This window comes from Dermacentor albipictus, chromosome 8, assembly GCF_038994185.2.
Source record: "Dermacentor albipictus isolate Rhodes 1998 colony chromosome 8, USDA_Dalb.pri_finalv2, whole genome shotgun sequence".
NCBI classification, from domain to species: Eukaryota; Metazoa; Arthropoda; class Arachnida; order Ixodida; family Ixodidae; genus Dermacentor; species Dermacentor albipictus.
Genome location: NC_091828.1, coordinates 29547163 through 29569673, shown reverse-complemented (window position 1 = coordinate 29569673; position 22511 = coordinate 29547163). Strand labels below are relative to the sequence as shown.

Here is a 22511-nt window from a genome sequence, read left to right as displayed (position 1 = left end):
TTTTTTTGAAAAAGTGTGAATTTTTCTTTATAATATAATAAACCTAACAATCTCAATCAGAATTTCGCTTGTCGCATATGCGCTATAAAAAGTAATAACATACACATCTAAAGTATCATTTCTGAATAGCATTTTGTGTTATTCTATCGTAGCTACTAGAAACCTGCATGAAGAATTTATTCTTGTAAAATCACAAATTCACTCATTTTGTTTGGAATCATCGTTCCGTGATCTGAACGAGCAATTTAGAGTCTTACTAAGGCTGAATAAATCAGCACGTTTTCTCATATTTATATACAATATGTAACTCCGCATGTCCACTATGGAGCTGGCTACCTCACTTGAAGTTAGTTTTTCTCCCAAAGTACCATGCCGTATAGGTAGGGCATTACCCTTTCGTAAAATTTGATACTTTCGTTGTTTACGAAACGATGTGGACAAAACAAGCGCTCACTTACAACGAAATTTTAATGTATAGTTTCCAAGGAAGTGCAGGGGGCGCGCATGCGAAGCTAAAAGCATAGACAGGGGTCATTCTAATTCGCCTAGTAACTTAGCGCAATAAAAATCACGGAGGCAAGAAAGCTGGACAAGCACAAGCGCTTATCTTTGTCCATCTTTCTTATCTCTGCGGTTTTTATTTCACCAATTTACTAGTTGAACTATGGAAAACCAACTAGCCCAACAATAAAACTCTTTTATCATACTAATTCTCATGCACGCCTACTAACATAAGTTGTTTCTGTGTTTGTTAGCGCTACTGACGAGGCAAAAACGCACGTGGCTCATGGGACGTGTGTCCAGGCAGCATCAGTAATTTATCTTACCAATCTACCATTAGATGTGGCACAGTCATGACATTGGCAAAGAACACGTAGCAATCGCAATATTCATTGTGAGACGGTAGGTGCTAATGGTGCAGTGCATATTGTCGAGTAGTAGTGACGGTGAAGAAATTACCCAAACTGTGAATGATGAAACTAGCGTTTTATTGGGCGAACAGTCTCATTCATCGCATCTTCGGCTGGCCATTTCGGACCGCTCTAGACTGCTCTCGCGAGCAGCGTTCTCTTCGGCTGATTGAAAGAGGTTGCGCGCCTTGTCTTTGGCTGGTTTTTTTCGATCGCTCTCCTCCATCTCCGAATGCTCTGAGGAACTCCAAGCCATGGAGGAAGGAAAATATAGCAGAAAGCATTACGTCACGCAGCCAGCCTTGGCATGCGAACATGTCGTGAAGCCACAGTGGTGGCCCAACGCATGAAATATTGCGTCGAGATCGCCGAGTAGGAATTGAGATATCGTGAGACGTTTAGTTACCTGTAGATATTCTTGTAGTTTTTTATTGGGTGCGCACTTGTCCAGCTGCTGTGCCATGACTCCGCCTGCAAAATGGGAACACTGAAACGAACCATGCACTTTGACGTGCAATCACGTGTTGGGCCACCATTTGCACAGCAGATTTCCGCTTCCGTAGCATTGCTGTATGCTCCCTTCTCTTGTTTCCTTGCTTCATGATCCGAGCCCTATCGTCGGAGCAGTCGTGGAGATTGAAGCGTTTCGCACAACGTCATCACAGCACAGTATCGCCGTTGTCGGTGACGCTTCACCGAAACCTAGGCCACCTAGGCCACTTCAAGCTGGGAGCTCGACGAAGGCTCGTCCCACCGGCCGGCATTCGAATCGCCGCCGACTCGGTGACAGCAAGGTCCCTCTATAATTTTCAAGGTAGCGACATCTGCCACGCGCGCCACCTAGGAAGTTCCTGTAGCAGACGGCGCGCACGCTAAGCCGCGGCGCCGCGGCATTCGTGAGGTGAAAATATCTGCACATGTGCGGAAGTAAAACATACTGGTGTCTAACTGTGGTTAAAAACGAAAAGAGCGCCTGAACTGCTAATACTAGTTTTTTAATTTGAAATGAGAGTTGAAAGAAAAACACTCAACAGAGCGGAATGAGGGCTCAATCACCTGGATTCCGCATGTTTACATCTCGTTCGTTTGCGCTCAATCACCGCGCAACCCTTGGTGATTGCTTGCGCTTAATGCCGTTTGCTGTGTTAATTCGTTTGTTCGTAAGTGTGCTCCGTACACATAACGGTTACATTGAACGAAGAATTCGTGTAAAAAGGAAGGCTGACAGTCGCCTTGACCGAAAAACTTTCGACATAATGTTGCTGAAACATGCGACCCTCACGTCAACTAAACAAAAATCTGTGTGTGTGTGCGTGTGTGTGTGTGTGTGTGTGTGTGTGTGTGTGTGTGTGTGTGTGTGTGTGTGTGTGTGTGTGTGTGTGTGTGTGTGTGTGTGTGTGTGTGTGTGTGTGTGTGTGTGTGTGTGTGTGTGTGTGTGTGTGTGTGTGTGTGTGTGTGTGTGTGTGTGTGTGTGTGTGTGTGTGTGTGTGTGTGTGTGTGTGTGTGTGTGTGTGTGTGTGTGTGTGTGTGTGTGTGTGTGTGTGTGTGTGTGTGTGTGTGTGTGTGTGTGTGTGTGTGTGTGTGTGTGTGTGTGTGTGTGTGTGTGTGTGTGTGTGTGTGTGTGTGTGTGTGTGTGTGTGTGTGTGTGTGTGTGTGTGTGTGTGTGTGTGTGTGTGTGTGTGTGTGTGTGTGCGCGCGCGCGCGCGCGGAAACGAGTGCGCCAGCAGTCTTCTTGCCGCTGAGGGTGTCTGTCGTGTAGCAATTACACGACGACTGTTGTGTTTTGTGGTTCAGTGCTACGAGCCAGTGCAAGTGTCGTGACATTCTGATGCGGTGGTATGGATAGTGTCAGCGAGTCTCCTCGATCGTGTTCGGGCTGGCAGAGCGATCTAATCTCGCGGCACACCAACATCGAGCGTAGTGTGTGCGCGTGTGTCAATGCGGTTGACTGTTCCGTGAACCGTGCGATGTCGCCACGTAAACTTGAATCATGACGCGCATTGTTGTGTTTATGCCTTTTCGCCTACATGCACCGCTTAGACCCGTAAGAATGAGAGGTACCTTATACGAAATGCACGTGGATTAGCCTAGCTATTATTGCACTGTGTTTTGCTGGTAATACGTTTATCAGTTCTGGCATTTTTGTTATGTTAATTTGCAGTTGTGCGTTTTTCATCAGTAAAGTGGCATCGCCAATTATTGAAACATCTTCAATTGTAAGGGAAACTTGGAAGGAACGAGCTCGCTGCTGTATGTAATGTACTTTGATATATTCTATTATACTTTATTATTTGATGACCAGTAGCAGTGGCTATGCAGTATTCGTTTTTAAAAGCAGAGTAATGCAAGCAGTTAGGAATATGCTTATTCAATGCAATGCTTATTCATATGCAATGCACCAAATACTATTAGGATATGCAAAGTTGGAAATGACGTTTTGAAAATATTGTAAAGCGCAGTTAACAGCGCGCGCACAAACCCAGGAAAGTGTAAAAGTAGACTTCGCGGCTGAAATGTGTAATTTTTTTATCGCACGTAACGCAATGCGGATATTTGTCAGCGAGTTAATGCGCTTCTGGCCCACTATTTAGATGCTAGGTCATACTGCACTTGCTAAGTCAACGGGCTCATAATGCACTAAAATCAATAATCTCCACAAACTTAGACCATCAAAATTCGTGCATGCGAATGAAATACTATAGCCGCTCTGTACACGCAGGTGTATACTATCTCTCGCACATTCGTATCGCTCTACATTATTTTCCTCGCATAGTCGTGCAGTTACCGATGGTACAGTCTTTCTGTCCAATTTTATGCGACCACATTTAACTTCTGGTTAGGTTTTGTTTGCCGTGTGGGATGCAGAATAACTTCTTGCCGTCCTCCGTATGATCTCCGCACCCATCCGCACAGCAACGAGTCATTTCGGTCCTTCGCATCCTAGATCATACTGAGCAATTGAGCAGGCTCATAAAACAAACTAAAATAAATCATTAACACAAACTTCGGCCCTGAACATTCATGCGCGCGAGTGAAAATCTATCACAGCTCGACCCATGCCTGTGTTTGCTTTCTATCGCACCTTTGTATCGTTGTATTTAACTTGCCTCGCATAGTCATGCAGTTACCGACAGTTCAAAGTCATTCCATCCAATTTTGTGCAACCATACTTTTCTTCTGGTTAGGTTTCGGTTGCCACGCGGGATGTAAAATAACTTCTTGCCATCATTCGTCCGATTTCGGCACCCAACCGCACAGCAAAAAGACATTTCGGCCCTCTCAGAAGGAAATTATTGCAGCAATGTGCACAGCACAACAGGCGAAACGCGCGCCTTTCGCCAGGCACGCAGGAACTTTCATGGCGGCAAAGGGGCGGGGCGAGGTCACATGTCACCGATCAGCCTATCGCTGGCGCCGTCGGCTGGATCAAAGTCTTTCAATACTCTAAAGCTATTAAGGGACTTGAGGTTGCAGAGGTTACTGGCATCATCCATCAGGCAGGTGGGAAAGCAAATCCGCTTCCTTTGCAAGGCCTACTTGATCGGCGTGCGCAGGCGTGCGCTGGTTCAAGAGGCCGTGCCCTACCGCCCGTCCTCTCACTTCTTCCATCCTGCCCTCCCTCCCAGCACTCTTGTAAGTACTTCAACTTCGACTGCCTCCGCACGCATATGGCGCCAGCTTACCCCCGTATTCTTAAGCACGCCTTTACTCAACGCTTCTCCTCGACTCATCCAAGTCGAGGCGACGGGTCTTCCTTTACTCAAGGCGGCGTTGCGTTTCATGAACGCTACTCCACCTTTCCTCCGCGAGGAACGCCTTGAAAATGCGCCCTCCACTCGAGTGAAGTGTACCGACCCATAAAAGCGACTGATATTGGGACTATTGCGAAATGGGCTTATCAAAACTAGAATTATTTAGGACAAATATGTGTTTTCGTAAATTCGTCTTCTTAATCAAACGTGGGGAAATGCACAATTTCTGCTCGGCAACGCCACCACTTGGAGCATGCCGAACTTCCTGACTTTCCCCCCTCAACTGTTGCACTTGTGTGCGGATGCGCTGTCTCTACCCGGCCTTCCCTTAGATTCCTTTCCATGGCGATCATAACATGCCAGCACTGAGTGAACCTTTTCAGTATCATGATTTTTCCAAACAACGTAAACTTTCAAACACTGTAGCGAGAGGAGATAATGTGCTGCAGGAATAAATACCTTTATCGTATCGTTAGGTGTATAGTATGTGTTCGATTCTCCTGAATAGTTGTATTAGAAATCAGTGTGATTCTACGTAGATCAGTTTTAATGCAGACAACACGCACCTACCTCGCATGATGAAGCATTGTCAAGGGGCCTTTATGAACATGTCGTTAGACTCAATAAAAGAATCCCCCCCCCAAGCGCTCCGCACTGATCGTTAACCACCGAAGCTGAAATGGGCGGCATAGTTGTTTATCACTCGGTTAATCCCGACAATTCATTAAACGGCATCTCGAGAGGCTACCAGATTCTTGGTACGCAGATGTTCCTTGCGTGCGGCTGCACATGCGTGTTCTTGTGCTCGGGCTGCAGCATCAGCAAGGCGTAGACGAGCTCGTTCACGGTGATGCTCGCGGCATTACAGATCAAAAGCTGCCTGCTCCTCAAGAGTACGTATGACCTGTAACCAACCCATTTAGTAGCCGGAAAGAAACTGCTGCGCGCGCACTCGGCTGCGACGGAGTACAACGACGTCATTAGTAGCGTAGCTAATCACGCGCCTATTTTACTTTTCTTTGGTGCATGCACGTTCTGTTGTGCTGGAAAAGTTTTGGCGCATGGGCAAAAGACGGATGGACGAATTGGCTAGCCGTGTACAGCTTCGCTGTAAAGCTTCTGCAATGATGGGCTGGAAAGTACGCATTCCTGCACTCACTGTTCTTTTTCTAAATTACGCCAGAGAAAATTTTAACACCTGCCCTGATGTGGCAATAAATAAATAACACACACTCAGTGCGTGCTTGTCTCTGACTACTGCTATGTCTACTTTAGGCAAGGTGAGCCTATCTATCTATCTATCTATCTATCTATCTATCTATCTATCTATCTATCTATCTATCTATCTATCTATCTATCTATCTATCTATCTATCTATCTATCTATCTATCTATCTATCTATCTATCTATCTATCTATCTGTGTCTGTCTGTATCTATCTATCTATCTATCTATCTATCTATCTATCTGTGTCTGTCTGTGTCTGTCTGTGTCTGTCTGTGTCTATCTATCTATCTATCTGTGTCTGTCTGTGTCTGTCTGTGTCTATCTATCTATCTCTCTGTGTCTGTCTGTGTCTATCTATCTATCTGTGTCTGTCTGTGTCTGTCTGTGTCTATCTATCTATCTATATGTCTGTGTCAGTCAGTCAGTCAGTCAGTCAGTCGGTCGGTCGGTCGGTCGGTCAGTCAGTCAGTCAGTCAGTCGGTCGGTCGGTCGGTCGGTCGGTCGGTCGGTCGGTCGGTCGGTCGGTCGGTCGGTCGGTCGGTCGGTCGGTCGGTCGGTCGGTCGGTCGGTCGGTCGGTCAGTCAGTCAGTCAGTCAGTCTGTCAGTCTGTCAGTCTGTCAGTCAGTCAGTCAGTCAGTCTGTCAGTCAGTCAGTCAGTCAGTCAGTCAGTCAGTCTGTCTGTCTGTCTGTCTGTCGATCCGCCTGTCTATCTGTCCATCTGTTTTCCTATACGCCCATCTATCTGTCTATGAATATTTCTATCTCTCCAGCTACTTATATTAATAAAGGAAAAATAAGACATACACCCTCTATAGAGAGTTGAATTGACTTGAATCGAAGGATTTGATACAAAGCAAACCGATAAGGGTTCCTCAAAGAAAAGCCTCGCAGTTGAAGCAAAATTCGTCCAGGTCCGCGAAGAATTTGGTGAATTTTTCCTGAATCGCGAGGTTTTTCTTTCTGGGAACCCGCCAAGGTTTTCTTTGTAGTTATTGCTACGATTGGGTGGATGTCTCATTTCTCGTTCAATAATTACTTCTCTCCACTTTTCGGGCTTCCGCAGAACCATTACGTCAAGCTGTCTATGTTATAACCTCTTAGCCACTCTACCGTTCAAGTTTCCTACTATCTTGGCTCACTAGCTATGCGCTCATTGTCGTGATGCTGGCGTAGTTGTTTCCTCATTGTGATTTTGATTTCCTCATCCAACTCTCTTCACACCGTCTTCGTCACGCCTTTTGCGCTGATGCAGTGGTGTGAGTCGTCGCATAAGTTGGACCAGTTGTTATAGGCTCTTGCTGAATTGTCGTGCAATCATGGTCGTTGCATCGTCGTCATGTGAAGCTCGGACATGCGAATCTTTGCACGGCGTCGTCTTCAAGCTAACATCGTCACACAGTAGGTGCGCATTCGTTGTGCTACCGTCTGCGGTAAGCCACCATGGTCTATCCATCCGCATCATTCAATTTTCCTCATCAGAGTATAGTCACGATATTGCCTAAAGCCATCGGCACCATTAAGTCGCCGTCATACAGTCGACGTCATGCCACCGTCCTGATACACTCGTACTGCTCCAATCGTCCTCTTACCTTCGTCATGTCTTCGTTATCCTTACGTAATCCTCATGTAATGCGGTGTGTGCCTATATTGATAAAATGCTTATCGTAATACTATATATAGCCACAGTGAGATGAGACCTGCTGAATTTTTTATTTAGTAGTTCATTTCTTAAGATATCCTTCTTACAGCTAAGTTTTCTCCACCCTGACAAGACAGGTTTCCTATTTTATTATTTTATTGCTATTAGCATTCTTTGCCTACTTCAGGTATCTTGAGTCTATGTTTTATGGACCTAAAGAGCCTCTCATGCCCACACAGTGACGCAAGTTGTTTACAAGCTTGGGCCATTGACCGTCATGCCATCAGAATCATGCCATCATCGTCATACGACAGCCATTATGTCACTCACAGATGTCCTCGTCATTACGCTATCATCCACTTCATACAACCGCCATCACGGCTGAACCATCATATCAATATCGGCACGCTGTTGCCGTCATACTGCCGTCGTCGTTCAATCGAGGTCATTCCTACTACGTCATCCATTGGGCGTCAGTGGTTCATCATCACGCCTTTATGGTATTTCCAGACTAGGGCAAGCTAGTATCACAGTAAATTGGCTGATTGTGGTGAGTGCAATGAAATTCTCAAAATGAAAACGAAATGCAGATATAAAGTTAACGGTACATCGCTTGAATGCTGATTGCATTAAAATGTCCACAGTCATCTTTTAAAGGATTCCGCCTAATTTACAACTAATATTTATTGCATGCTATTTGATATCATATCAGGTAGTATATGTATTGTCTATCACCTTAGGCGATGCTATATTACCACTCCCCCTCTCAGCAACCTTGTATTCTTGGTCTCGATCAGAAACCAAGGGCAACACTTTTGGTACGAGGCTCCGCTCCGCACCAGATAGAACCATTGAATTTTGGCTGATGTGTTGCTTGTTCCTTGGACCACCAGTGCATTGCACGAGCCAGGACGTTGGCGTGGCCAGCGTAGCGAGAGCGCCGATTCTCATGGTGGACTCTTAGTGTGTGCCCTCGGCGTCTTAGTGTCGTCTGTGCCTCCTGCGGAAAGCTCGGCTCCAAAACCAGTGGAGAGCTGCGGTAAAGGAGAAACATTGATTATGTTGAAGAGCGAATATGCTCATAATTTTCGCCTTCTGGTGATGGTAGCATTTCTAGGGCTAAAGTTTCTAAATGTAGTTGCAAATATAGACGGAAACTCAGCGTCCACCATAGGAACCGACAAGCTATTGTCGCCAAGATTACTGTGAGTATGACTCCGCATTCATTTGAGGCACCAAGTAATTAACAGTAATGGCGGACAACCTGCTCAATATCTACGTCCGCGCACTGCGCTGTCTCACCCATAATAAAACAAGAACCATTACCTTATGTGCGATTGTGAGCGTGGGACCTGTACGGGCACCGAAACATCAAGTTCTGTCAGGCTACTATACGCTTGGCCGGGAGTTTGTTGTACCGTCGTCATGTTCCTGTCTTCCAGGCGGATTACCGTCAAACTCTTGATTATGCGAGTATGCGTAGAAGCACGACTCTCCCATCATCACAATAAATTCAGAATTTTGTAAACAAAAAGACCACTGCATCCGCAATATGACAATCATTGTGGTTGCCAATATTGGTACACACTTTCATTGGAAGGCTAATTATGGCCGAAACCGAATGGCGTCTACTGCCGGCTTGTTTCAAGGAAACCAAAGCCACCACATGGCGCCCGGGAAAGAGGGCATTCTTCTCGGGCTGTGTGCTTCAGGACCCCCTGCTAACCAGCGGCGTAGGCCGAAATTTTGTTCAGAGGAGGGGAGGGCACACGTTGAAGCTCGGCCTCCTCCTTATACAACTTGTTGAGGGATCAAATGCATGAATAGTAACTGCATTGCCATTGCCAAAGATGCTGCAAATAAATTTTCGAAATCTACGCACTGTCAAGACAAGTGAAGTTTGTATTCTTTCAAATAAGAATGTAGTCGTATGTCCCCAAGACTGTGCCCGAAATAACTGATATCAATGCTGTGATGTTTTTGTCTATTTAATAGGTAAAGAAAATATTACATTAACTTTAGAACTCTATCAGTTCGCCGTCCGCAATGCAGTGCATGCCGCTGACAAGAAAAAATTGTAACGGCCATGAAATGAACAAGTTGAGGACAAATACAGTAATGACGCTTTGTCAGTCAAGAACCATATTTACAGTTTTCTAAATATGCAACGGTCAGGGAAAAATCGAAATGATTTGGTCCTTTGTTATAATGTTTTGCGCCAAAGCAGGTGTAAACGGTCGTGTATTGCAAGGAATTCCACCGATGTTATAGTAGTAATAGAGATCACATATCAATGCCGGATTTGTGCAAAATATATGAGGGCGAGTCAAAGAAAAGCGAGCAAATGGGAATATATGACAATTGGTGTACTTTATTGAAAACTAGTCTCCATGAACATATCGATATTACTCGCACTGACAAACGAGTCGCGTGACTGTCGTCTCATGAAGCGCCTTGTGTTGCAGCATCAAAAAGTTTGTAACAATCTTTCACGTCATAGTGCGACGGTGAATATGGTTCCCTTGAGCTGTTCTTTTCAATTGCCTCAAACTGAGAAAGTCGCCAAGCGACAGGTCTGGATCATATCGCATATGTTGCAGAGTTTCCCATTTGAAGTTGGCCACTTTTTTGTTAACCACATCAGCGACGTTGGCTGGCACTGTCGTGGAGCAAGATGACTCCATTCGTCAATTTTATATGTCGTTTGTTCTTGACGGCGACATGGAGGTGATTCAGCTTTTCACAATATTGGAAACGATTGATAGTATCTCCAGGTTTAGCAAATTCTATTAGTAATGGACCCCGACGATCTAAAAAAAAGGCAACAGCACCTTTCCAGCGGAAATGATGACCTTTGCTTCCTTTGGGAATGGTGAATTCGAATGTTTCCTCTGTGATCTTTGCCGTGGTGTTTATGCCTGGTAGTAGTGGCAGCATGATTCATTCCCTGTCGCAATTGCAGTCAAGAAGCCGTCACCCTCATTGTGATACCGGATCATATGAGCCAAAGCAGCGCCGAACTTCCATGTCTTCTGGTGGTGGTTCAAAGTCTCAAAGTTCAAAGACAGGAGTCGATAACCAAGATGTATATTAATTATGGTATAAACTGAACCGTGACTGATGTTCACAAGCTGAGCCAGTTCATCGTTGGTTATCCTCTGCTCTTCTCTAATCAGCTCATCAACTTTGCAATAGCGCTGGGGGCTAGTGCACAGCGATTTTGGCCCGGTCTTGAATCGTCTTTCCAGCTATCACGTCCTTCTTTGAACGGTTTCCTTCAACGCTACACAATGGCCATTGAAATCAAATTTTTAACGTACACGGAATCCACACGGCAAATAATTTATTTTTTGGAAACACCTTCAGCTGTCGAAACCTTAAGACACTATGCTGTTCAATTTTTGGAGCGTCCAATATGTCACGCAAATATGTTGAAGCCAGTGTGTAAGAGCATTAAAGAGCATCTATCCTCACACGTGTGAGTCACTTTTGTAAATGAGAGAGGTGCTGCACGCATGCCTCGCAGATAATGAACAGAACCATTATTGCACGAGGTTGGTTGGCTCACTTTCCTTTGGCTCACCTTCGTACATTAGAATGCGAAGATAAAAGGGAATATACAAATGCAAAGATGCAGCTTGATAAAGGGCAAAAATGTGTCACTGGAAACAAAGTTGACTGCATGTATACACCAAACCTAGGAATATTATTGATATGGAATAGTATTACCGATGACGAAGAGGCGAGCAGTAAGAAGACGACGACGAGGATTGGAGGCTAGCGCGGGCTGTTGCGTCTTGGCCAAGTGCGGCGTATTACGTTGTAAATATACTTGTTTATAGCTTTTCATCTGCGTCTTCTTACGTAACATATCTGGTGGAGGTGGACGTTCCCTGTACCTGGTCACGGATCTTCGCAGTGGACGGTACGTCAAGCCTAGCTTCATGGCTCCCGGCGATGACAACTCGACTCAGCCGCCTCCGACACCTGCTGCCACTTCGACGACCTACATCACTCTCCCTGCTCCTCGTGATCCTGGCGTCTTCTCGGACAAAGATGGGGAAGACGTCGACGACTGGATCAGCCTGTACGAACATGTCAGCCGCAATAACCGGTGGGACCCTAATATCATGCTCGCCAACGTAGTCTTTTACCTCGGCGGCACACGCCGAGTTTGGTTTCGGACGCACGAACAGGAGCTCAGCAGTTAGGATTCGCTCAAGCAAAAGCTCCGAGACTTGTTCGGCAACCCCTACGGTCACAAACTTGCCGCGCAGAAGGCGCTTTCCGGCCGTGTGCAGACGTCAACAAAGCCATATGTCACGTACATTCAGGACGTCTTGGCTCAGTGCCGCAAAGTTGATGCACACATGACGGAGTCAGACAAGGTATCCCACATCCTTAAAGGCATTGCCGATGACGCCTTCAACTTGCTCGTATTCAACAACGTCGCGACGGTGGATGCTGTTATAAAAGAGTGCCGCCGCCTGGAACTCGCTAAAAGCCGATGTATCGATCAGCAGTTTGCCCGTTTGCCCAACACCCCAGCGACATCTTCCTGTGCCGACGCTCCTCGTCCCAACAACACTGGTGATATTACCAAGATCGTCCGGCGTGAGATTGAGGCCACCTATCCGGCTGCCTTCGACTCCAGCCCCACCAACGCACCTGCAGTCACGCTTTCCCTGATCCAGGCAGTTGTCCGCCAGGAGTTCGAAAACATGGGCCTTCACACCATCTGCTCGGCCCATCGCCCTGATACCCATCAGGCTTCTTCGATTCCGCCCCGTCCCGCATCTTCTGACCCACCACGCTTCCGGAACCCAGCTGAATGGCGCACTGCTGACGACAAGCCCATTTGTTTTCACTGCCGTCGAATCGGGCACATTTCTTGACACTGTCGAAGTCGCTGGACTTCCCCGCCCCGGTCTCCTTATACTGCCTACTCTTGCCCCTCAGGTGGCCCTTCTCGTCCCTATGCCGCCCGCTCCGATAATGCCGCCACTGACTCCTGCACCGAACCGCCCCTATTGCCGTTCACCTTCGCCCCAACGACTACAATCTCGCTCTCCCAGCCCCGTCGCTCCTTTTCGCCGACTCCCTTCGGACGCCGCTCCCAGCCGGAAAACTAGATGATGCAGCGCCTCGAGGTGACGCTGCAGTGCTCCCTACGCCGCCAAATCCTCTTCTGACGTTGCTCACTCATCTGAACCTTCTGGACGTGCAAGTCAATGGTGTTCCTGTATCTGCTCTTATAGACACTGGGGTGCATTTGTCGGTAATGAGCGCGGACTTTCGTACTCGACTGAAAAAAATAATCACGCCCGCAACGACGCATGTTGTCCGTGTCGCGGATGGCGGAATAGCCCCCGTAATTGGTATGTGTGCCGCCCGTGTCTCCTTCGCCGACCGCTCAACAATTGTGCTATTCACAGTCCTCGCGCACTGTCCCCACGACATCATCCTCGGCTTAGACTTCCTCTCCGCACATTCTGCTCTCATTGATTGTTCCGCCAGTACCCTCTACCTTGATCTGCCTGTTCTGGATCCCGCTGAACCACAGCCCAGTCGCCTCTGTTCCGTCGACTTCGTTCGCTTCCAACCTACGCCACTGACTTACGTTGACCTAGTGTCATCCCCACCAGTGCCCGACAATCACTATATCGCGGCTCCTATGCAAGACGTCTTCCTTACACACGGGATCACGGTACCTCATACCGTTTTATCTATTACGGCTAATTGCGTCTGCCTGCCAGTGGTTAATTTTGGCTTGACGACACAAGTGCTGCCACGCGGGATGTCTCTGGCCCAGCTTTGCTCATTCGAGGATCACTCAATAGCATCTATTGAGGTAGACGGCAATTTAGCCGATCCTCCTCTACCATCTCAGTCGACAACTTGTACCATCACCGACTTACAGAAAATGATTGCGCCCGATATGCCGTCCGAGCGCGCTCGTGAGCTCTGCCGCGTTCTCTTTTCCTACAACGATATTTTTGACTTTAACGATCGTCCTTTGGCCCGAACTACAACTGTTAAACATCGCATTAACACCGGCGATGCCCCTTCTATTCATTGCCGCCCGTATCAAGTGTCACCGGCTGAGCGTCAAGTTATTCACCCAGAAGTTCGCAAAATGCTTGCCAAGAACATCATAGAACCGTCATGTAGTCCATGCGCGTCACCTGTTGTACTGGTAAAAAAGAAGGATGGCTCATGGCGCTTTTGCGTGGATTATCGGCACCTTAACAGGGTTACCAAAAAGGACGTGTATCCCCTACCTCGGATCTGTTGGGATCTGTTGGGCCCTACCTCGGAGCTGTTGGGCTGTGCCCCTTGCTTGGTCGATTGCAACGTGCGAGATCGGAGTTCCAGGGTGCCGGCGATGTGCGTACCCAGCACCTCCACCAAATGTAAGGAGATTTATGGGACGAGTCCAACAAAGTGGCCGTAGCTCGGAACAGTGAGCAAGGTGAACAAGATGGTGGTGTTCGAGCGCCGGTCTTGTGCCCTCCGCTCTTGGTGATGATTGGTATGTCATTCTCTTGCTTTCTACATAAAAATTTATTTATTTATTTATTTAACAATGTACTTACAGGCCTCATATGAGGCATTGGGTAAGGGGGCGTTACAATAGGATTAAAAGAGTATATAGAGCTTATAAAAGAGATAATAGACAAACATTATTAATTGACAGTGGAGAAATGTATACACATCTTATACAGGTACCAAAAGTATTGTGCAAAATAACAGGGTCCGGAATGTACATATTAGAGAAAGACAAGCGATACGATTCCTTTATTAAACAAGAAAAAATAATGTTGCCCCTCCAGTACTAATACTAAGCAATACTAAATATACAAGAATAATAAGTGAAATGAGCTCATAAACAAGAGAGCACATAAATGAAAAAAAAAGCATCGTGAACTTTATTGATGTTATGCGGTGGCATATGAATTGATGAGCTGGCGGAATTTATCCGGATTAGGTTCGGAGACGATGAAATCAGGAAGAGCGTTCCACTATCGAATGGAACGAGGAAGCGCCGACCAGTTGAATGCATGTGTGTTCCCGTAGATGCGTGTGAGGCTGAGGTGACTATGTAAGTTGCGAGATGTAAACGGTGCCACTTGAAGCCGTAAAGAAGATTTCCTTTCCGCATGAACGTACTTGTTAAATAATGATATGGGTGCAAAATCGTGTCGAGTACTTAGTGGCTGAAGTGAAATATCAATATTTATTTGTGAGATGCTAAGCCGTGATCCGACACCAAGGCGTAACTGTAACGGAAGACAAAGATCCACCGACCTCGACGTGCTTCTCGACGGCCACGCAGTAACCGCCTTTGTAGACACAGGAGCCGATTAGTTCGTCATGAGTTGAACCATCACCGTCCAGTTGAAGAAAGTTAAGAGTGCATGGGAAGGCCCACAAATTCGGACCACTGGAGGATACTTCATAACGCCGACTGGAATATGCACGGCAAGAGTTACCATTCATGATCGGACTTAATCTGCCACCTTCGTTATCCTCCGACAGTGTTAACGAGACGTCATTATCGGCATGGATTTCTTGAACCAACACAGCGCAATCATCGACCTGAAGTCGAAGTCAATAACCGTCTCGGAAGATCAAGCGATACCCCCTGAGAGCCCTCGTAGTCACTACGCCTTGAGTGTGCTCGAAGATCAAGTGAGCAACCCGCCTCTCTCCAGCATTGTTATTTCGTTCGGCACCGAAATACCCGCTGACGTATAAGGCGTCATCGAAGGTGATCAAACTCTACTGCTCAACCGTGAAATTTGCGTCGCAAAAGCGATTGCCCGACTGCACGGAGGAAACACGAAAGTGTTGCTGACAAACTTCAGCCAGGAGTTCAAGCACATCAACAAGGGCACGACAATCGCATACATCGTAGAAATTCTGGCAACCAAGAATGCGTTTTTTCTCAAGGATTCTGCCGCATCTACCCCGACGACCGTAGTTACCGAGCCAGACATCCACATACATTCTTGTCTACCCGTGATTAAGCAGGAACCGCTCAGGATTCTGCTTAGACGATACAAATTCTGCTTTTCGACGTCATCGAAGGTTCGACAAACACCGGTCTCAAAGCATCGCATATTAACCGAAGAGTGCGCTCGACCACTCTGGCAGAGCCCTTACCAAGCTTAGACGCGAGAACATAAAGCTATAAGACAACAAGTCGACGAAATGCTGCGCGACGACATCATCCAGCCGTCGAAAAGGCCGTGGGTGCTTCCTGTGCTCCTACTGAAGAAAAATGACGGAACCCTACATTTCTGCGTCGATTATCGTCGACTGAACAACATCACGGAGAAGGACGTATATCCCCTCCCACATATATTTGACGCATTGGATTGGATCTGCAACGCTAAATACTTCTCATCGATGGACCCCAAATCTGGCTAATGGCAAATAGAATCGACGAAAGGGATCGCGAAAAGACCACCTTCGTCATGCCTGACGGCCTCTATGAGTTCAAGGGTATGCCATTTGGGCTGTGCTTGGCGCCTGCAACGTTCCAGCGCGTGATGGACACGGTTTTAGCAAGGATTGAAGTGGCAGACTTGTCTCATTTACTACGATGACATCGTCGTCTTCGCCGGAAATTTCGACGATCACCTTAGGCGGCTTGCGACAGTACTAGGGGTCATCAAGTCGTCATGGCTCAATCTGAAACCAGAAGTTGCCGCTTCGCCTACGATGAGCTTTTGTTGTTAGGCCACGTCATCAGCGAATCTGGAGTCCACCCTGACCCGCAGAAGACAGCTGCCATCGCAAAGTTCCCGCAGCCCATCGACAAGAAGGCAGTGTGTAGATACGTTGGCATATGTGCCTAGTATAGGCGCTTTCTCAAGGACTTTTCACGCATCGCGGAGCCGCTAACTCATCTAACGAAATGTGATGTCAACTTCAAGTTGGAAACGCCACAGGCAGACGCATTTCAAGAACACAAACGACGCATGCAGTCGTCGCCGGTACTTGCACACTTCGACGAAGATGCCAATACCGAAATCCATACTGACGCCAGTAGCCTAGGCCTCGATGTCGTGCTAGTCCAGAGGCAAAATGGACTTGAACGGAGGATATCTTATGCTAGCCGGTCGCTGTCAAAAGCGGAAGGCAATTATTCTACGACTGAAAAGGAATACCTCTCCATCATTTGGGCTACAGCGAAATTCCGCCCTCACCTCTATGGCAGGCCATGCAAAATCGTCAGCGACCATGACGCCTTGTGTTAGCTTCCTACCTAAAATGACCCTTCAGGACCACTCGCACGGTGGAGCCTCAGACTGCAAGAATATGACGTCACGGTAATCTACAAGTCCGGACCAAAGCACTCTGACGCCGACTGCCTATCGCGCGCCCCCATAAATCCCCCGCCGCAAGTCGCCTATGACGACGAGGCCTTCCTTGGAATAATGACTGCGGAAGATGTCGCTCAACAGCAGCGAGCGAACCCGGAGCTAAAAGGCTTCGTCGAGTATTTGGAAGGGAACAACGACGTTGTCCCTAGGGTATTTAAGCACGGATTGTCTTCCTTCACGCTCCAAACTACCTGCTCGTGAAGAGGAACTTCTCACCAGCGCGCGCTAACTACCTTCTTGTTCCGTAAGCGCTGCGTCCAGAATTACTGCAGGCCCCACATGACGATCCAAGCGCTCGCACCTCGGTTTCTCCCGGACGCTGCCGAGGATACAGGAAAGGTATTGCTGGCCGCGTCTGACCGCCAACATCGATCGTTACGTCGATCGTTACATCGATCGTTACGAACTCGTTTATCTTTTACGGTTGAGCACTTTTACCGTCTAAAAATGGTTAGCGCTCGGCGCAGGACGCGCCTATATGTATCGGCAGTTTCTAGGATGTTATCGATGCTTCTATCCGCTGTCTGTTGTCGCCGAACCATGTGTAATCTGATTGCATGTATGCGCGACGCAAATGGTGTAGAACTTTGTGGAAGAGACGTGGGATCCAGAGATTACTCTGGAACGTTCGACGATTGATATATAAAAGCCAACGTGCTTGACCCACTGATCAGGTTTAGAAGATTGCCTACTGTGTTCGCCGCAATCGTTGTGGTTTAAGTGTAGCCTGTTTGCATGGGCACAGGTTCACCCGATAAAAGTTAGTTTTGTCTTTATTAGTATTCCTACTGTGTTCTTGAACATCACTTGAACATGACACTATCATGGGTAGGACTTACCAAAACAGTGTGTTTTGAGTCAACTCGAACACTTGAACACCTACGTCAATATCTTAAATCCACGTGCGCTGACACCAAGAAATACATACTTAATATAGTCTTGGCAAAAGCTCGAGAACGCGTAATAAATATGGCATCCATCACAATCCTGCCTCACTAATTAAATATAATCAATGAAAACCGGGCACCATGTTTTGTAACATCTCTATATTCTCCTTACATCACTATATATGCTATAAAACAGACCCTCTTCCTTCCCGCATTAGAATCACGTTACATATTCGCTCGTCTTCGGCAGCTTCATTCCTTGTTTTATCAGTCACGTGCAAAGGATGAAATACTCAAAGCACCACTCAGATCATCCTTGCGATTCGCCCGCACAGGTCTCGACGCACCTATAAGTGGCTGAATATCTCCAATCAATAATTGATTCTTCTGACACACACTATCTTCTGACACACACTAAAAAAACGCTCCCTAACAGCATGCCTTCATGCTCAGATTGAGTAAAATTTCGCGAACAATTAGCCCGCCCCTTACTCTACGAAAAAATACTCCGAGAATAGCGTGTTGTTCAGTTGCTTCGTACTATTCTAGTTTACCTTGATTTGCGTCATTTGGTATGTTAATTTTGTCCCCAGTTGGCTTTAGTTGTATTCTCTTTGAAAACTATGTGTACACGCCCTCATGTAAGGGCTTCGGGTAATTTAGGCGCAAAAATGAAATGAAATGAAATTATCAGACCAGTGGTGTGACGACATATGTATTATTTGAGCACCATAATAAGATAAGCCATCGAATTGACTGGGACTTGGAGTACACTGTCCCCACTGACATGCTATCACATTCGCAATGACGGTTAGTATCACTACATATACAGACGACGTGCCAAGCATTGAAAATGAGACGTGTCCATCTGCCTGAAATATATGCACGCGCACGGTGCCATCTCACCCATACTTAAACTACAGTAATTTTCCTTGCTGTCATTAGAATCAAGGAATCCATGCGGGCCATGAACCTTAACATTTTTGTGTTCTTATTATAGTCTTGACGGGTGTTGGTTTAATTTCATCATGTTCGTTCCTGTTTTGTACACTGGGTCTGGTGCTGCAATTGATGTTATGGATGTTGCTGATCGGTTTGATTTATTCTTTTATAGTGTATTTAATGACCAAAAACTCCTAGATTTGTCATCACAGTTCTCTGATAGTTCTCCATTTATACAATGTATTACTGTGACAAGTGACGCTACTGTGAAAGCTATTGAGCGTTTACCATCGTTTTCTAGTCCTTGTCCTCACGGTATTTGTACTAAGCTACTAAGAATGACAAATTAAGATTCTGCTCTTATGGTTACGCCATTGTTTCGACAGTATCTCGACACCACCGAGATTCCAGACGACTGGAAATTGGCACACGTGGTACCAACATACAAAACCGGCGAAAAAAACAAGCTAACAGTCTATGACTCTATATCCCTTATGTCTGCTGTATGCAAACTACTTGAACACGTTTTATCCTCTCAAATCATGCAGTACATGGCTAGTTAACACATTCTATTTGCAGATCATCATGGTTTTCAATGAGGCCGGTCATGTGAATCCCAGCTTCTTGAGCTAACTACAGACATTACCCTTAACCTTCACCAGCTTACACAAATTGACGCCATATTTATAGATTCTGCTAAAGCCTTTGACCGAGTGGCTCATAACATTCTCTTACATAAATGAAGCTCATTAAAGTTGACCAAAAGGTAATAAACGGGGTTAAAGAATATTTAAGTAACAGACGACAAGCTTTCGTAATTAATAATGTCCGTTCGTCATTTCAACCTGTTCAGTCCGGTGTGCCTCGAGGTTCCGTTTTGGGACCCACCCTACATTTACTATATATAAATGATATTCATCAAGGTACAGACTCAGAAATCACATTATATGGCGAAGACTGCGTTCTGTATCGGCCAGTAAAATGTGAGGCTGACTGTGATAAATTACAATATGACTTGAACAGGATTGAAAGATGGTGCTCAGACTGGTAAATGAGCGTAACTACCTTAAAAACTAAACTAATGAGATTTACTACTTGCAGTGAAATTACAAAACACACATACTTTCTAAATGGTGAAGCTCTAGAAACTGAAGAATCATTCAAGTATCTAATGATGATGATGTATGGGGTTTTGTGGCGCAAGGGCAAGGTAAGGCCAAAGAGCGCCATGTCTGTGCTAATGAGTTTGCGGTGTAATTATGATTACTATGAACTTCGTGTGAGGTGGCTGTAAAGAGGCCTTAAAATTTACGCTCTAAAGTGCGTAAAATCTGTATGATAAAGGTATGGCGATGACGTATGAATTGTACTATGAACATTTAGATGCATTTAAAAAGAATGATACGATAGGTAAAATATATCTGATTGTAAAAAATCCTACAGCACTATTCCCTCCTTAGAGCCCTTGAAACACAAGGGCCTGGAGGCATGTGCTATTCAAAACAATTATCGCAGTGGCATCCTCTCAAGAGAGGAGGCGCTACGAATTCGTGGGACTAATAACATGCAAGATCACATCTTTAAGAAAACCAGCACTGTGTCTGTATTAAAAACCGGTTCTGGACCGAGAAGCATTTCACGATGAAGAGGAATGTGCTGTCGGTATTTTTTATTTTTTATTTATACAATACTGCAGGCCTCATTGAGGCCCAGGCAGGAGGGGCATACAAAATACAGAATAATTGCATTTGCAGACGTAAGAACAAAAAGACCAAATTAGTGTGCGCAATGGCAATGGAGTCCACCAGCTGCGAGAACCAAATGGGTAAAAAGAACACTCGGTCTTGTAACCAAACAATTCCCAAAACAAAAGTGAAGAGTAAATGTACAAATGAACCGTCAGTACAATTTTAAGCAATGAGAAGGAATGTAACACAAAGATCAATTTCAGTTATTACTATGAAATCAGTAGTTCAAACGGTCAATGGAATCAGTACTGTTTAGTAGCTACTGAGGTAAATTATTCCAATCGGTTATAGTGCGTGGGAAAAAAGAATATTTAAAAATGTTAGTTCTGGCATTATAGGGAGTTAGAGAGTCAGCATGACGATGACGTGTTCGGCGTGCTGTCATTGGCGTTACATAAGGCTCAGGAGTGAGGGCGAGGAGATTATTTTTAAGAAGAAAAAGAAATTTCAGCCGTTGTATTTTTCTTCGTATTTCCAATGTCTGAATGCCATGATGTCTCATTATTGCTGTCGGGGAATCAGTCATACGGTATTTCGAAAAAATAAATCTGATTGCTTTACGCTGTACTCTTTCTAGTGCATCAATGTTCGTTTTCGTGTAAGGGTCCCACACTATGCAGGCATACTCCAGTTTTGGCCTTATTATTGATGTGTAGGCTAAAAGTTTAGTTTCAGCGGGAGCTTGTTTTAGTTTATGACGTAGAAGACAGAGTTTACGAAAGGCTGAGTCACATACGTTAGAAATATGAATCTTCCAGTGCAGGTTATGAGTTATTGTGACGCCAAGATATTTGTATTCCCTAACCTCGGTTAATGGTTCAGATCCGAGAGCGTAAGGAAAAGATAGGCTATTTATTTTTTTAGTTATCTTCATGTAAACTGTTTTATTAGCATTTACCTCCATGTTCCAACGATTGCACCAAGAAAGAAGGTTTTGAAGATTATTGTTCAGGGTCATCTGATCATCGCAACCGGTTACCTCACTGAACAGAACACAATCGTCAGCGAACAGTTTTATTTGAACTGGTGCTGTGACAACGCTGGCAATGTCATTAATATAAATTAAGAATAATATAGGCCCTAAAACACTACCCTGAGGGACGCCTGAGGTAACTGGAAGTTCATGGGAATGGTAAGTATCGATACTAACAAACTGTTTTCGGTTAGTGAGGTATGCTGAAACCCAATTAACAATGAAACAAGGAATGTTAATTAATCGAAGTTTTTCAATTAACTTGGAGTGTGAAACAAGGTCAAATGCTTTCCTGAAATCTAAAAATATTACATCTACCTGGCTGGATCTGTCTAGAATATTCGCAAAGTAAGGAATAACCGATGTTAATTGGGTGACAGTAGAAAAACCTTTTCAAAAACCATGTTGCTCAGGTGAGAGTACACTGTTATCACTTAAGAATTTAGTAATGTAGTTAGCTATGATGTGTTCTAGCATCTTACAGGATGATGACGTTAGCGATATTGGGCGATAGTTACTTATCAGCGTTAGGTCCCCTTTTTTCGGTACAGGTACTACGCGTGCAGTTAGCCAGTCAATAGGAAGAGTTTCTGTGGATAATGAAGCACGAAAAATGATCACAAGAAACTTGGACACCATTTCTGCGTATCGGCGTAGAAAAACATTCGATATATTGTCAGTACCAGGGGTTGATTTGGTTTTTAAGTTAAGAAGCATAAAAAACTACGCCAGGTACAGATACAAGGTCCGAGTTTGCAACGGACAAAGAAAAAATGGGAATCGATATATCACTTGTATTTGCAAAGACACTATGGAAGTATGTGTTGAAATGCTCTGCAATACTTTGCTTTTCGACGATAAGAATGCCGCCATCCATTATTTGTTCAATTGGTTTGTTTTTTTTTACTCAAATATGTCCAAAATTTTTGTGGCGCGGTACGAATAAAATTGGGCAGAGTGTGGTTAAAATATCGCCGTTTAGCATGCCCAATAGACGAGCTTAATTTAGCTCTTGCGGTTTGAATTTGCGTTATAGGGGCG

General features: G+C 45.5%; 1 protein-coding gene across 3 annotated transcripts in view; it reads right to left on the bottom strand.

Moving 5' to 3' along the window:
* Positions 1-7713: 7713 nt before the first annotated feature.
* The window catches only part of LOC135914486 (glutathione hydrolase-like YwrD proenzyme), a 145287-nt gene continuing 130489 nt past the window's right edge, over positions 7714-22511 (bottom strand). For all 3 annotated transcript variants that reach the window (XM_070523214.1, XM_070523217.1, XM_070523215.1), the window contains one exon: positions 7714-8562. In XM_070523214.1, the coding sequence (XP_070379315.1) occupies positions 8322-8562 (241 nt within the window). In that variant the 3' untranslated portion in view covers positions 7714-8321. The remainder of the gene's footprint in view (positions 8563-22511) is intronic.